The sequence below is a fragment of the Alligator sinensis genome, unplaced genomic scaffold, assembly GCF_000455745.1.
Source record: "Alligator sinensis unplaced genomic scaffold, ASM45574v1 scaffold1146_1, whole genome shotgun sequence".
NCBI lineage: Eukaryota > Metazoa > Chordata > Crocodylia > Alligatoridae > Alligator > Alligator sinensis.
Window position 1 is genome coordinate 513457 of NW_005842696.1, and position 12447 is coordinate 525903.

At 37.6% G+C, this 12447-nt stretch overlaps 1 protein-coding gene across 2 annotated transcripts in view; it reads right to left on the reverse strand.

Annotated features, from left to right (window-relative positions):
• RBM46 (RNA binding motif protein 46) overlaps window positions 1-12199 on the reverse strand; it is a 35558-nt gene extending 23359 nt beyond the window's left edge. For both annotated transcript variants that reach the window (XM_025216019.1, XM_025216018.1), the window contains exons 1-4: window positions 12059-12199; window positions 7712-7873; window positions 3683-4150; window positions 1449-2231 (exon numbers count right to left, since the gene is read on the reverse strand). In XM_025216019.1, coding sequence (XP_025071804.1) covers window positions 1449-2231; window positions 3683-4150; window positions 7712-7862 — 1402 coding nt within the window. In that variant the 5' untranslated portion in view covers window positions 7863-7873; window positions 12059-12199. The remainder of the gene's footprint in view (window positions 1-1448; window positions 2232-3682; window positions 4151-7711; window positions 7874-12058) is intronic.
• Window positions 12200-12447: the final 248 nt, after the last annotated feature.

The window sequence follows — 12447 nt, forward strand, 5'->3', positions numbered from 1 at the left end:
CCTATTTGTGGCATACCTGCTAAAAATGTTGCCCCCCAGTGCCTAAGTGGTCATCATTTCAATAAACCTATGATTCTCAACATGCCCTATATGGCATTCCATGTACAGGCATAGCCTTTTGGTCTCACCAATGCGTGTACAGAATGAAGGACTCACAATACAAGACATGACCTTATAATCTACCTTTTTGCTATCTCCATCCTCAGTTTAGCCTTCAGCATAATTTAGAGCAGTACCCTGGGGAATTTTGGCTATAAATCCTTCCAATTCTATACTGGAAAGTACCAGTGTCCAGCTATGCCAGTTTTGTGTCATTTAAATACCCTTCAGCTAGGAAATCCCCAGCTGCCTCAAAGACAGTTCTCTTTTCTTCAAGCTGCTGAAGCAGCTGAAACACAAGAAGATAACTTATAAACTGAGTCTAATTAAGGGTCCCAGGAGCCAGATATATGTCTAGACTCTTCTGAACAGTTGTAGCTCTTCCTGATATGTAACTACTCTTCTTTTCCTTTGTCATTTTCTAGAAACCCAAGCCTTTAAATATCATCTTTTAGAAACAAGATGTGTTGTGCAATAAAACAAAAATTACTGTAATTCACTGGGATTCTAAAGTACAAGAGAAAAATGGAGAAAAACAGCAATACTGAAAGGAGGAAAAAAAGATCAACAGAAACATGCATTAAGAAACAGCCTGCATTAAGTTAGAGAAACTAGAGCAGAAAAATCCCCTGCAAGTGCAGAATTCAAAGTTTTCTTTCATTCTGCTTCTTATCTAACATGAACAACAGTAACACCCAGGCAGAACTCCAGGATGGTGAAGTGAGGATGGCAAGAAAGATGTCCTTAGTTTAGATCAGAGGTTCCCAACCTCAGGTCGCAACCCAAATGAGGGTCGTGGGGGCAATGCCGGCAGTGCCACACACAAAGGATAAGCCATGCCGTGTGCCAGGGGTTCCCCCACCATCGGGCTGCTGCTGCTGCTCCACTTTGCTCCCAGCAGCAGGCCGCAGAAAAAAAAGGTTGGAAACCACTGGTTTAAATCAATGGGTCTCAACCATTTCAGACCTGAGAAACCCCTTGTTAGACTCAAGATACACTTCAAAAAATTTCAGCTTAGTTTTTACTTTTTTGACTACAGAAAAATAATAGAACAAATTTTTGTTGCAAGGAACTCAGAAAGACCACAAAAGTTGGGTTTCTTAACACTATGATTTCCTATTTGAAATCTCCTGGTTTAGTTTATTATGTTTGAACACCTAACAGTGAATGGCACCCTTGAAAGATCTCAAGGGACCCCAAAGTGCCACAGTACCCTGGCTGAACCCCAAGATGCCGTAGCACCATTTACAGAGGCTACTTATACACAGAACAAGTAAATGTTCTACTTCGTTTTATAAAAGCTAATTAAAAAGTCTTTTTTTTTTTTTTTTTTTTTTTTTCAAACTTACCTAAATGTAGCAGTGTAAACTGTGCTGCCAATTCTTTTGCATCTTCCAGTGTTGTGCAAAGTTTGTCTGGCATGAAATAACTCTGGGAACCATTTGCAATGCTAGGCATCACTATCTTGTAAACCAAGAGTATTTTTCCATCCTGACTTGTTGTTGAATACAAGTAGTATTCTGGAGGCGCCCAGTTATTCTTGTTGCAGTAATAATCTAAATGCATTACTGCAGAATTGAAGTGGTTGGCTTTTAAAGAATACATGCTAATTGGAGTAAGCTTTGTTCCAGGGAAAAATGGGTAAGTACACCTTTCAAGTTCAGGGGTGGTTGGACTGTGCTGACCATTAAGGCGAATGGTAAGACTTGCTGGTTTTCCTAAAGATTTTTGATGTCCATCTTCTTTGTTAGCAAACACTAGGAGAGTCTCAGAGTTTGGACTAATCTGACCATTAAGATGTTGTCTCCAAGTGCCTTCCTTGTTGACTGGTTTTGCCAGTGTTACTTCAATACTAGCTCCATCAATACATTTTCCATTCATTACAGACATAGCAGCAACTGCATCCTCTCGGTTGAAGAAGTGAACAAAAGCATAGTCTCTCAGTTTCTTTACACGTTCAACTGCTCCTGGCTTGAATTTGTTAAATTCTGCTTTAATTGTATCCTCCGTAGTAGAGATCATTAAGTTTCTTACATACAACACTTTAACTTTCTGCATTGTTTCTTCATCAACTTCTTTCTCTGGGTCTGCCCAGTCTACTTGAATAGTATGGCCCCATAGCTGAAATGTCCCTATGGTAAAAAAAGATTACACTTAAAAGAAAGACAATACAATTTACATTAACAATTCCTCAAAAAAGCTAAATACTAAATAATGCAGTGTTATTTATTATAAATTTGAACGTTAAATGTTTATATGCAATCATTTACCTGACTAAATAAATTGGGTATTACTTACAATTATTTAAAAGGTCAATAAAAATAAAACCTTTGCAAAAAAAAACAAGTAATCTGAACTCGGTTTGCTTTTATTAATCATGACGTGCCAGTTTTGTTAAAGATGACTGATTTAATTAAATGTGTGTGGTTCTATTGCAAAGAATCATAAAATTTGATAGTGGTTATATAACGTATTTCACACTACGCTGATACCTGAAAAAAACAATAATGAATGTGTCAATTAGGATTAGTGTAAATTCTATTTAATTCAATGAAATGGGTAACACTATGTTAAGGAAATAAACATCTTGAGTATCAGACTTTTTTGTATATTTGAAATGTGGCTGCTTTATTTCTTTTAAAAAAGATTATTCAGATTTTTAAAAAAATGTTACTTCTTGTCTGTGCCTGACAGAAGGCTTTGGGTGAAATCCTAGTTCCTATGAATTTGAGTTTTGTTACTGATTGCAATGGAGGCATGATTTCACACCCTGCTTTTGTGGTGTTATCTTTCTTTTGCTTGTTTTGCTTCGCAGCTGTGCCATTTTCCTCTTCCTTCCTATTGCCTTTTACTTCTACTCGCTCCTTTCCTCTCTCCCTAACCCCAGCTTCTGCTAATTCCTTTATCTACGTTCATCTTATCTACGTTCATCCTTTTCTTCCCTTCCTTTTTCTCAGCCTTATTACCAGCTTCAAATCAAGAAAAAAAATCCCTATTCAGATCACACATCTACCTCTGACTTGCATCAAATAAAGAAGGTAATGGATTAAAAAAAATCCTTATTAAAAACCACTCCCGTGAATTTAAGCTAAAATTAGCTAATGCTTTCTCTTTTATTTTTTTTCTAAATATAGGTCCATATCTTTTGAACCATTATTCTACTCAAAGAAACAAAGAGAGCATTATTATTTGCTCTTTGAAAATATTAATATTCAGGAAACTGGTACGCAAGGGAAAGCTGGGTGCTTGCATGTACAACAAATATGCATTTGGATGGAAATTGAACTGTTACATGCCCAGTTAATTGTCTTTGTATGAGCATATATACAGTCACACATTTTCAGCACAGCTTAGAATAAGTTTTGAAAATATATTTTAAAATTTCTTGAAACATACTCATTCCTCATACAGCAAAAATTCATTGTCCTCTTTGGATCCATGACAAAAGTGGGACAATTTAATATTTCTCACAATACTATGAAGCACAAAATCTTTTCTGTAAAAATCACAGATCTAAGATTGGAGACATGAATGCATATTTGATTTTAACGTTTCACATATAATAATAAAATTGGAGTTTTACCTGGGATTAATCTCCTTCTAGCCATAGCAGCAGCTCTGTGAGACTCGTATTCTACAAAGGCAAAGCCACGGTTTTTAGTTTTGTCAGTGGCACTTGGATAAACAATAACATCCACCACACCTTCTGTAACTTTCTTCATTTCATCCAAGATTTCTTCTTTCTTTTTTTCTTTCGGAATGCCTCCAATAAATAATCTGCAGTTGTCCAAGCTTACGCAGACACCAATAAATTTCCCTGGACGAATTTCATAATTATTAAGAATCCTGATGGCTAGTTGTGCTTCTTCTTTAGTCGTATACATCACAAAAGCATATCCTCGATTCTCACCACTAAACTCCATCATCAGTCTGAATTCATAAATCTTTCCAGCTCTCTCAAAAACAGGGACTAATTCATCTTCATACATATCACGAGGAATCTTCCCCACAAAAACTTCACAACCCCGGGGTGGGGGAGGACCTTCCCAACCTTAAAATAAATTTTCCATCAATGCATTAATGAACTTTCACGCAATCTTTTTTCAGAATTTGTAAAAAAAAAAAAAAAAAAATCAAACAAGAATTCTCATATAATAATAATGTACAGGATGCATCGACTTACCTATTAAGTCTTCTTATTTTCAAAGTTTGAAAATAAGAGAAGACTCTTATTATCCCAATTTTATCTTAAAAAAGACAAATATGAACTCACCTACGCTCATAATTGCCATAAATCAATTAAACTTAAAAGCAATTTTACTACAATTCAGAGGATAATTCTAAAAAGAAGTATTTCAAAGCTAAATTACAGTCGTTATGCTTTGTGTAAAAGTAGTTCATTTTTAAGCTATGATCTACTGTAACTATACATCTCAGAACACTAAAAAAAGAGACAGCAGAAAGTAATCCAAACCTTTGTCAGATGACAGCTTAGATAAAGCTGTGTCAAATACTTCCCGATATATCCTACCTAAAGATACAGAAGTTAACCCTGTCTCTTTTGCTATGTTTACTTTGTTTGTTTAGTGTCTATTTCATAAATAAAACATTTTCAGTTTCTCTTGCATTAGTTATGTATACATTCAGATATTTAAAACTTACAGAATCACTAGGAAATTCTTTTTCCTTCTTTTTTTGCCTAACGAAGCCATAGTAAACTCAAAGATCTAGGTCAGGAACCTGAAGAAACTGAAACATTGCATGCAAAGAGCCTGACAGAAACATGTCTGAGATGCTACTTCTGCATAACAATGCTCACCCACACACCAGCTTGCACACCTACAGAGTCAATAGAGTCAATCTCCTTGTTTGAATGGACTATGCTGCCCATGTGTTGGTTCCTTCACATGGCCTAGAAGATGAAGGATGGATTATGAGGGCAATATTTTCAGGATAACAGCAAAGGGCTGGACACTGTGCGACAAGGATGCACAAAAACAAGGACTTCTGCTTTGTTGCGATACATGTCCTTGTTCACAGACGGAATAAGGCCACCGATGGAGAAAGATATGTCACTGAAAAATAGCTGTGTATTCAGCAATGATGTACAAATTTTCCATGCAAGTTTAATTTTTTTTCAGTAATATATGGCTGAGGAAAAAAATGGGAGTCATTACTTTTTGACTGATCCTTGTAGATAACAAGGCACATATGTACTTACACTCCCTATTAAAACTACCAAGGAGCTGATTTCCCATTTCTTGAAGCCTTCACTTTTCTGAAGACAAACAGTACCAAAACAATTTGTCTGGCTTAATACAGCAGTAATTTAGTGGAATGGACATACCAAGGAGTATATTAGATGACCTAGTGGTCTAGCTTTGAACCCCATGAATCTATGAGGTATTCTATTATCTTAAAACACAATTATCCAAAACCAATTATTATTTGGGTTCTCTGGTACATGATGCACCAAGACACTTGTGTTCTGAAAACAGAACTTAGAGACATTTCCAACAATATTTATCTGTACTGAAAGGAGATAAAAGGAATCAAGATAAAATAGAACCTCTTCCACAGAATCGTGTCAAATTAACTACTCCTCCTGCATCTCCATCTCAGTTCACACTTGATTATTCAAACTGAATTAACATATGCAGCCATTCGTTTCATTTTTATCCCTTTATTACTTCTAAATTCTCAATCTTACACAAGACCATTATTCATACTTTTTACTTGGCTGCTTAACTACAATTATTCGTTAGACAGTTCTGTCCACAATTGCATAGAAACTAAAAGAATCTGCATGGTTCTCTCTTTCTGAATATACTCTCAAAAAAAATGGCTGATACTGGACATCTGTTTAGCTAGTTTACCCTTCTTCAGAGATAGTAGAAAATGCTGCTGCTCCATTTGTTTGTTTTCAAAAAAATAAAGCTACAAAATCTACCAAAATGTATTGCTCGTTTTGCTTTTTCAAAACGAGTAAAACAACCTAATGGCATATTTCAAAACATTCCATACTGTACAGAAAATTCAGGTTATCCCACATCTCCCACAGAATTATTTGTGCATCCTAAAATTCCTTGACATTGACACCTGAGATTACCAGATACTCAGTGTTAATGCATTTTACATTTGACTCTTTTAATGGCTGCAATTTTAGAGCTGTTGTTGGTGCCAAAGGGCTAAAGTTGCATTTAAAAAGGTTTCATGTGAGCAAAGCCAAAACTACACTGCTAGCAGCATCTATGGGCACTTTTACTGGTCAGCCTAGTATTACACAACAACTAGGAACTATAGTAAAATACATACTATATTCAGAGTCTGAAAGAGTAGATCACTGTGTCAAATGCAATTCAGTTACGTTGTTCCCTTCTGTTTATATATCATGGTACTGACATTGTTTTGATGAATGTATTTCCACTATGGCTGAACATACTAACTCTTTTCTTTTTTTAAAGCCAAATTTGCATTACATTCATTTTTGTAAGTATTTTTTTCAACACATGCAAGTTATGTCCTATTTCTTTGACCAGGTGAATTATACTTACTCTACTTAAGAACATAATTTAAGTTTGTTTCTAAAATGAGTCGCTGAGGGCTGAACAAAGACTTTAACTGCTCTTTGTCCTATCTGTATGTTTGTTATTCTAAATGTGTATGAACTAATTTTGCAACAGTATTTATTTATTTTGGTTTGTAGGTATTACAAAGTGAGAAATTCAGTTTTGCTACGCTTTAAAAACAAGGCCAGATACAAAACCAAAAAAATAAAAAATCCAACCAAGAAAATGTTCACAAAAGAGCTCAGGAAATTAAATACTACTGCCACTACATCCTACATTAAAATGCATATAATTGATGCATGACTCGATCTTATGCCATTCAAAAAATGTAATTCTCTGCTATCAAATAAAATGAAAACCATTATCAGGCACAAAAAATAAGCTGTTTTGACAGTTTGTCTTCATTGCCATATTAGCTAACCCAAATCCAGAATACCTACAAAAAGCTTCTAGCCTATGCTGTGAAGATAAGCCAAAGCCAAGACTTCTATGCATAAATGCGTTTCCATTACTCCCTTAATTTTATTAATAGCATTTAGATTTTAGTCTTTCGATTTTTATTATTCTAGAAATTCTATTTGTTCCAATGAGAAATTCTGCATTCTTCTTAGGTGATGGGGAAGTATAACACACAACTTTCATTGTGACTTAAAAATAATCAAATTTGAGGCAAATCAGTAAAAAAACTAGTTATACTGGCTTAAAAAAATGAAATGTTATAATGCCTACCAGAATTCCTTGTTTTTTTGCAATAGCTCTATGCAAAAAAAACAAAACAAAAACAAAAACAAAAAAACAACAGCCAAATTATACAATATTAGTAAAGTAATTATTGGATCCAAAAAAGCAGCTGTGAAGTTAGGAAGTTAATAAGGAACTTAGGAAAACATGCACAAGTTAAGGTTGTTTTCCTTAATGTTCTCTCAGTCACATTGCAAATATGGAGTATTTTCAAACTGCCATTTTGTCTGTTATATGTCAACTTTAAAAACTTTAACAGATTTAACTCACAGCAGAATTTGTCCTGACATTCATATACTCACCTGGTGGAGGACCACCAAATTTTCTTTGTCCATTTTCCTGAACCATGCTGTAGCCAGTCTTTTCCATTAAAGCCAGCAAAGCAGCTTCATTCTGAGTACCAATACGGATTTTACCACATCCATTAACTGCATCTGTATTTTCTTCATGCATATCTGCAGTGTCTTCAACCAAACATTAAAATATCATTCCACATTCACAGAATTTCAAAATTAGGCATCCAAAATAGCAACCAAAATTTTGCTAGAAATAATTCTATATTAGTTTAGTTTCTATCTCATGGAAGAGCCCAGGCCTGTAGTTATTGCTGTCCGTGTATTAACTCCCAATCTTAGTCCCACATTTATCAAATCAGAACTATGCATGAAAATTAAAATACACTCAGCAGCTATTATTTATAGCTTTTCAAGCTCAGAATTTGTCTTATTATGGATTAATGTTCAACGAACATTAGCCCAATTTCCATGCAAAATTTCCATTTGAGTGTAAGAGTAGCTCCAGTCATAAATCCTTAGACATCTAAGGAACAAGGACTATTGTCTGAGATTTTAACCTGTCCAATTTATCCTATCAAGTGTTGCTTTGAAAGCAATTTTAAAACAAAAATATGTAATTAGTCCATTCAGAAATTCCTACTGGTACCACTTAAGGAGTGTGATAGCAAAATCAGTGTTATGATGTGCTAAAACTGATGTGCTAAAATTAAGCAGAATTGAGAGAGAAAATAATAGGGGCTTCTTAATTTCACATGGATGCCAGGAGAATTGGAAGACATAAAGGAACAAGCCTCATTTATCATGCCTGCTACACTCTCACCCAAGATTATCTATTAAGTAATAATCCTCCTGGTGCTGATGATGACCTAAGGGCAGTTCAAAATAAAAAACCGAATCCTGTTTCACCTATTAGGCAGCTAAGTGGACTTTGACATCTAGGATCATCCTATTCTATCCTGTTCACATCCCTGAAAAAACCCTACTTTTATAACACACCATCACCCTAGCCTTAAAACTAAGTTACAGAAAACTTAAAGAAGGAAAAGCCATCCACCGTTTGCATTAACTGTTTTTCAAGGACTCAAGAGAAGAGAAAATAAGTTAGCTAACAGGCAGAATAGGATCCGACCAAAAGTCTTAAGTAGAAACCGGGGTAAAATTTGCAGGTCTTAGAATAAGTCTGGATAACAATACACGTGGTGCTGCTCTTCCTCCAGCAGCGATGTTGCAAACAGGAGCCAGCAACAGAAACAAAAATTTCATTTTCTATTTTTGCAGATTTTTCCTCCTTTTTTACATGTCCGTCTTCAAGGAAGCAGGATGTAACTCTAGCTGTAATCAACACTAGCCCATCTCAACTAATGTTTTCTCCTTTCTCCAAAGAGAAAAGTATCATTTAAAACATTGTGGACACAGAAAGACTTCCTTTTACCACTAAAGTGAAAGGGAAACTGGGTATCATTAAGAATGAATTTTTAATCAATACTTAGTATTTCAAACGTTACCTGTTTCCTTTCTTGCTTTTTTTTTTCTAGTTTTATTAGAAATCAAATATAACAATGATTCTTTACTATGGGGCTAAACAGGCCTGAGTTTTATTGCTTGAAACCCCAACTCCTGCTTAACTGTGTAATGTTGTGTAATGAGTATTGTAAATACTCTGATTCTCTAAGCCCACTGATTCCCTTAACACAATTTAGCAAATCAGGCAGGAGCAAGATTTTTGGAGCAAGGCTATAGAACAAGTGGTCACGGTCCATCTGCCAGCCAAAAGACTGACAAACTAGATATCTTGTATTCTGAGAATATCAACAGAAACTGAATTTTCCCCTTTCTACTACATCATAATTCCTCCCCTTTCTTCTACTGCGTAATTCCTCCCCCTTCTTTCATGTTTTCTCAGAAATGGAAAAGTAACCACCACTCTTAACCCAGTCAATTTAAAATTGAAAGGACTGTTTGACAGAATAAGCATCTAATATCTCCTCATGGCAGAGACCTGATAAGTTTTTATAATGCTTGTTTTGAATAACCACTCTATTTCAAAATGGTTTACACTTTGTTTTGCTTCTTCCTTTCATGTATCCTAATTAACAGATTTCCAAGCCTTGGTATGGATTATCTACTGTGTTTTCCATGGGACTAGTAGGCCAACTATACTCAAACAACAAGCCTTATTTAATAGTGTACAGTGACAGGATTTTGTTAATATATCTGCCTTTCTGGGACCTCTTATTCCACCGAAATTGCCACAACAGGACCATTATCTCTTATAACAGTATGTTGGAATACAATCAACCTTGTATATTTCCTTAATCAAAAGTTTATGATACTGTAGTTACCTATAATAGCAGGAGACTGGATATGAACTAGGGGGATTCTTTCACTTGTACAAAATCCTTTTTTTTTTTTTAAATGGAGAACTCAAAATAAGAGCATTATTTCTGTTGGAATGAGTACACCTTTTTACCCAAAACCCAACACACAGTTTATTAACTGCTTGACCAAAAAGCATGGGCAGAATGTTTAAGAAAATATGAATAATATACATAACATATTCCATGTTACATAGATCACAACCAAAATAGCTTAACACAAACCATAGGTAACATTTTTTATTACTGTTCATCCATCCCTCCCCATTCCATTGCAGTATGATCATCAAGAGGACAGGAAACGAAACCATTCAGGGTCAGACTGATCGCTATATTTGGGATTAGGATGGATTTTTATGGCATGATCGGATTGGTATAGTCTGTCAAGGTTTTTACTTTCCTCTGTAACAAGGAGTATGCATGGCCCTCTACCTAGGACCATCTTAGTGTATGTTAACTACCTTTTGTAGAACCACGGCAATGGCTGCTGCAGTCATAGAATCATAGAAAATTAACGTTGGAAGGGACCTCAAGAGGTCATCTAGTCCAATCCCCTGATCAAGGTCCCCCTGCTTTACCTGTGGCAGATTAAGGTGTTACAGCCTGTGTTGTGACAGAGTTGCCAGTGGTTTTCCAAAAAGTTTAGATTGTGGAGTCACATGGGATGGTTTGGGTAGAGATGATCCTGTCTCAGGCAGGGGGTTGGACTCGATGACCTCTGGAGGTCCCCTCCAGCCCGACTTCTCTACCACTCTATGACTATGAAAGCAGATCAGTGTTGGCAATTACGGGCCAGCAACAACGGTCATGATGGCAGCAGGACTTCCACGCAGTACCAGTGACCATTTCTTCTCTAGGAATGAGTTATATTCAGTGTTGCCAGGTGTATGATAATTATCGTATTTGTATGATAATTTTCAACCCTTGTAAGATGTATGATCAATAACAGTAAGTATTCAAAATGTACAATAATCTGAGGCAGCTAACTGATGCAGCATCATAATCCAAGTCACTCTCTGGGAGCCTTAACTGACTTTTGGGCTTGCTTCAGCACTTCTGTATGCCTACTTGCCTCCAAAAAAAGAAATGGTTTCAACTTTGATGACCTACAGCATTTATAAACACACATTTTTATGCAGGGATGAGCCGGAGAAGACTCGATTAATTGAATGTGCCCTGCCTGCAAGCTGACGCGCACTGTGCCACAGCGCATGCAGTTGTATAAGGGCGAAATCTGTATCAGCGTGCAGAAAATGGCAGCAGTCCACATCTGAACTAAAATGCCTCCAATGTATTTTAGTTCAAAAGTGCACCCCCACCATTTCCTCAGCGCCGATGCACATTTTGACACTTTTTTTTTTTTTTAAAGAAATGTTTCATGTTCCAAGCCAAATCAAGTCCAAATCTGAGTCAGTCCAGAACCGTAAGTGGCCCGACAACTGGCAAACATCCTCCAACCCCACCAAGGGCTTCAGATACTTTCAGTCTTTTGGCAGGCATCCTATGTGCAGGCCCAAGCCGAGGCTTGGGTTTGGATGCCCCCAACTTTCACCTGCCCTCAGTCATACCACTGCAGAAGCAAACTCAGGAGCCTCCCATTTCCATAAAGTGGGCTTTAAGCCCAAACACCTCAGCAGGTACTAAACCAGGCCAGAAGAGCAGTTATACCCAGGAACGTTTAAGAAAAACTGCTTCATGGACCCAGACACATGGCGTTTCCCGTCACTGCATGCACTGCCGTGCCGGGCGCTTTTCAAAGCCCCTGCTGCTGCAGCGTGTGCATGTGTACAAATGTCCCCAGCTTTCACTCACCCTCTTGACTTACAGTGAGCAATATCAAGTAAATAATCAGACGACTTATTTGTGTATGTATTTGCACATTTTTCTTAGTGTATGATAACTTTTCAGCAAATATGAACGTTGAGCTCCCAATACCATCATTTCATCTTTAAGACCTGGCACCACTAGTTACATTTACCGTGCTTCCCAGCCACCAAATTAGGGCTGCGGAGAAGAAACAGTGGCCTGGCTCCCCAGCAAACGCGTGCGTCTCAAGGCCCACGGGCAGGCAAAAGACACACTAAGGGGTCCGCGGCTGGCTCCAGGCAGGAGAGGAGTCGACTGGGACCTGCGGGGAAGAGAGAGAGAAAGGAGGGGAGGTCACTTCAGTGCGGCGCAGAGGGAAGGGCCAGGTGGGCCCCGGGCGGCGGCGCCCTGGGACCGTTGCACGAGCCGTTTAACGGCTGCTCTCCCCGCGCTCCAGGGGCAGCGGTCGGGGGCCGAGGGGCAGGCAGGGACGCTCGGGCAGGACACGCCGCCGCACCGCGCCGCTCCTCACCCGCCACCGCCCCCCCCTCCCCGCCCGTC